Below are 3,363 nucleotides of genomic sequence, written 5' to 3'. Positions count from 1 at the left end.
CCCAAACAATAATACAAGGACTAGTAGTACAAGGCATGAGCTACTAAGACTGGATTATTGCAAAAATGGATATGAAATAAATAGAACTTCTGTTTGAAATATACATAAACAGAATTCAATTCTAGAACTACCCAGGGACAAGTGGTAGCTACATCCGGAAGACATGAACATCTTCAGAGTCAACCCCCATCCTCCACCGCAACTCTGCTCCAAAATCTGACGCAAAGTGCAGAAGTATAGTATGAATACAACCGACTCCATGTATTCAATAAGTATCTTGACTGATCTCGATAAGCTAGTGGTGAGGTTTTTTAGTTAAAACATACTCATTGATATAACCTTTACATTAAATTGGCAATACGAAACGAATATGCGAAGAAATAATGAGTACCAGAAGAGATCACAATTTAACATTTCCCAATATCTCGACCAATCCTTTCCTTAGAGCGATAACTTTTAAACTACGATATTAACTGCATAACTTTCATAGTGTGAGGAATGTACTCCAGATATCAAGTCAAGGGCACAACAACATCCTTCGTGCATTTATCTCATTCTCACCAAATATACGTATAATAGCACCAACAGGTGGTAGAAATACCAATAACAGTAATGACAAAGTAGAAAATACATAAGTAGCAATAATGAACAAGGAAATACATATGGACAAGGGATTTAAGGTCAGCGAAGTAGATGTTCTTGTTCTTTTGGTGACTATGGCCACTTCACCAGTTACCAGATTGGTAACTGTGCGCATTTTTATAAGAACTCCACTTTGCTCCGTTTAACATAGATTTGAGACATAGACTTTCCATCTTTTCAACACTGAGAATGTACCCCCCCCCCTTTCCTTTTTTTTATTATACATATACAAGATACATTCTCTTTTCTGCAGGGCTTTCAGTGAGAGACAATCCATGGTGTTTTTAGCATCCACTGTTCGTGAACCATTGCAGTCCATTTCTTCTCATTGTTCCCTGCACATATAAATTATGGGTTAGATTTAGGAACCCAAACTAGTTTGGGTCCCTTGTTATGAGAAAAGGGATGGATGGGGGCTTTTCTAGTCCATGCAGGAAATATTCGTTTCTTGCGAGAGGTACCTGGTCCCTCTTTAGTAGTCACTTTTTCAGTAAACACTTTGTTTTTCTTAAAAGATTGAACCCTGGCCTGGCAGTTTTCTTTGATGTGCCCATTGTTCCCACAGTGGGTACACAGCGAGTTATCAGGAATAGTGACGTACTTGTTGTGAGAGTTGTAGGGAGTTTCCTCCTTTTGGAACCTGATTCCCTGCCTATTTCCACTATTGTTGAAGTACATGGCAGTGACAACATCTGAAGACCAGGTCCACCTTAGAGATTTCTCAAGATCAATTTTTACTTTCTCCAATTCAGCTTGAAGTTGCCTATCTTTCTCAAGTTCACCACATAGACTAGTTTTCACATCATTTAATTCCTTCTCAAGCTTGATATGTGTCTCACTAACTACTTTCCTCCCTTTCCCTAGATTCACAATCCTATATTCGGAATTCAGTCCATTAATGGTTTCCTCTAGGTCAGTGATTATTACCAAAAAGTCATCCCTCTCTTGCTCAGTAGCTACAATTTTCTCTTCTAGAGTGTGTTTCTCATTGCTAAGACCTTCTATGGTTTCCTTCAAATCAACTACCACTACCATAAAATCATCTCTCTCATTTTCTACACTATTTATTTTTTCATTCAAAACTTCCTTTTCCTTTTCAAGATTAGTTATGGTCTCATTTAGGTCTACTACACATACCACCAGATCATCTCTAGATTGTTAAGCTTCTCCTAGTTCTAAGGTCAGGATTTTCTTATCATTATCAAGGCTATAATATGCATTAATTAGAACATTTGCTAATGACCTTAACTTCTTAGAAGAGTAGGATTTCAGATTTCTTTGAACATCCCTGAAATACCTCATCATTTTCATCCTCTTCATCATCATCAGACTGAGCCATCAGCGCGAACAGTGAGTCATATTTTGTTGCTTCAGTTTTCGCTGCCATCATAGAGTTATTTTCTGCATCGGGTTCCCCTTCTGATTCACTGGAGGAGTCTCCCCAAGCAGCAAGAGCCCGTTTCACAATATTTTCAGCTGCACTTTTTCGACTGAATTGTTTGTCTAGAACCAAGTTCCTTTTTGCTGCTTTGTTAGAGTTTTGTTTGTATTGCTCCTGTTTCAGAAGTGGACAGTGTTTGATGAAATGCCTGGCTTTCTGCACCTATGATAGAGATCGTTGTTCCTTGCCTTACTTGAATTGCCCCTCTTTGATATACCACCATTCCTTCGAATCATCTTTTGAAACCTTTTAGTAAGATAGGTCATATCACTATCTTCTTCACTTGAGTCACTGTTTTCAGCCTTGAGTACCTAGTTCTTTTCCTTCTTTGGCTCTCTCTTTTCACTGTCTTTCTTTCTTTTCATCTCGTATGTCTTCAGATTTCTAATCAGCTCATCCATGGTTATAGTTTGTAGATATTTAGCTTCAGTGATGGCATTTACCTTACTCTCCCAAGAATCAGGTAGAACACTGAGAATTTTCCTTACAAGCTTGTTTCTGGGAATAACATCTCCAAGTGAATGAAGCTCATTTATGATGGATGTGAATCTAGTGTGCATATCTTGTATAAACTCTTCATCCTTCATCTTGAAGAGCTCATATTCAGTGGTGAGCATATCAATCTTGGACTGTTTAACCTGAGTAGTTCCTTCATGTGCGGTTTGCAATACTTCCCGTATTTCTTTGGCAGAATCACACCTGAGACTCTATTGTACTCATCAGGTCCCATACCACATACCAAGACTTTCTTAGTGTGATAGTTCTTTTCTATGGCTTTTCTGTCAATATCACTGTACTTCTTTCTTTCTTTCGGCACCATTGGTCCAGTTTCTCCAAGATTCTTCATAGGAACATGTGGACCATAACAGATGATGTCCCATAGTTCTGAATCTTCGGCCATTATAAAATCATGCTTACGAATCTTTATACATTTACTCAAAGGCAACCAAAAAGTCAAACCCGGGCTCGTACCTCAAAAGCAAACAAAACTCACAAAATCTGATAACCCATTCGATTACGAGTTTAACCATTGTAATTTCACTCAAATCCGACTCTGAATCGATGCTGAAAAGTCAAAAATTTACTTTATGAAAGTTTAGACAAAAATCCCCAATTTTACTTTTGAAATCATGAATCAAATGCCAAAAACGAGTATGGAATCACGAAATATAATCAAAATTTAGTAGAATACACTTACCCCATCCCATGCTGTGAAAATTACCTCCAAGATTGCCCAAAATTCAAGCTTCATTCATATTACGACCCGGATTTTCCACCAT

The 3,363-nt window shown here is 37.9% G+C and overlaps 2 protein-coding genes across 2 annotated transcripts; both read right to left on the bottom strand.

Moving 5' to 3' along the window:
* Positions 1-900: 900 nt before the first annotated feature.
* Positions 901-2,306, bottom strand: LOC138885680 (uncharacterized). Its single transcript, XM_070166656.1, has 4 exons — positions 2,277-2,306; positions 1,940-2,197; positions 1,104-1,734; positions 901-977 (listed from the first exon to the last, which is right to left on the bottom strand). The coding sequence occupies exons 1-4, from the start codon at positions 2,304-2,306 to the stop codon at positions 901-903; spliced, it is 996 nt and encodes a 331-aa protein (XP_070022757.1).
* Positions 2,307-2,394: 88 nt separating this feature from the next.
* On the bottom strand, positions 2,395-2,984 carry LOC138885679 (uncharacterized). Its single transcript, XM_070166655.1, has 2 exons — positions 2,823-2,984; positions 2,395-2,721 (listed from the first exon to the last, which is right to left on the bottom strand). The coding sequence occupies exons 1-2, from the start codon at positions 2,982-2,984 to the stop codon at positions 2,395-2,397; spliced, it is 489 nt and encodes a 162-aa protein (XP_070022756.1).
* Between the last annotated feature and the right edge of the window lie 379 nt (positions 2,985-3,363).

This window comes from Nicotiana sylvestris, chromosome 2 (assembly GCF_000393655.2).
Source record: "Nicotiana sylvestris chromosome 2, ASM39365v2, whole genome shotgun sequence".
In the NCBI taxonomy this organism is placed as follows: Eukaryota; Viridiplantae; Streptophyta; class Magnoliopsida; order Solanales; family Solanaceae; genus Nicotiana; species Nicotiana sylvestris.
This window is presented reverse-complemented; position numbering and strand designations above follow the sequence as displayed.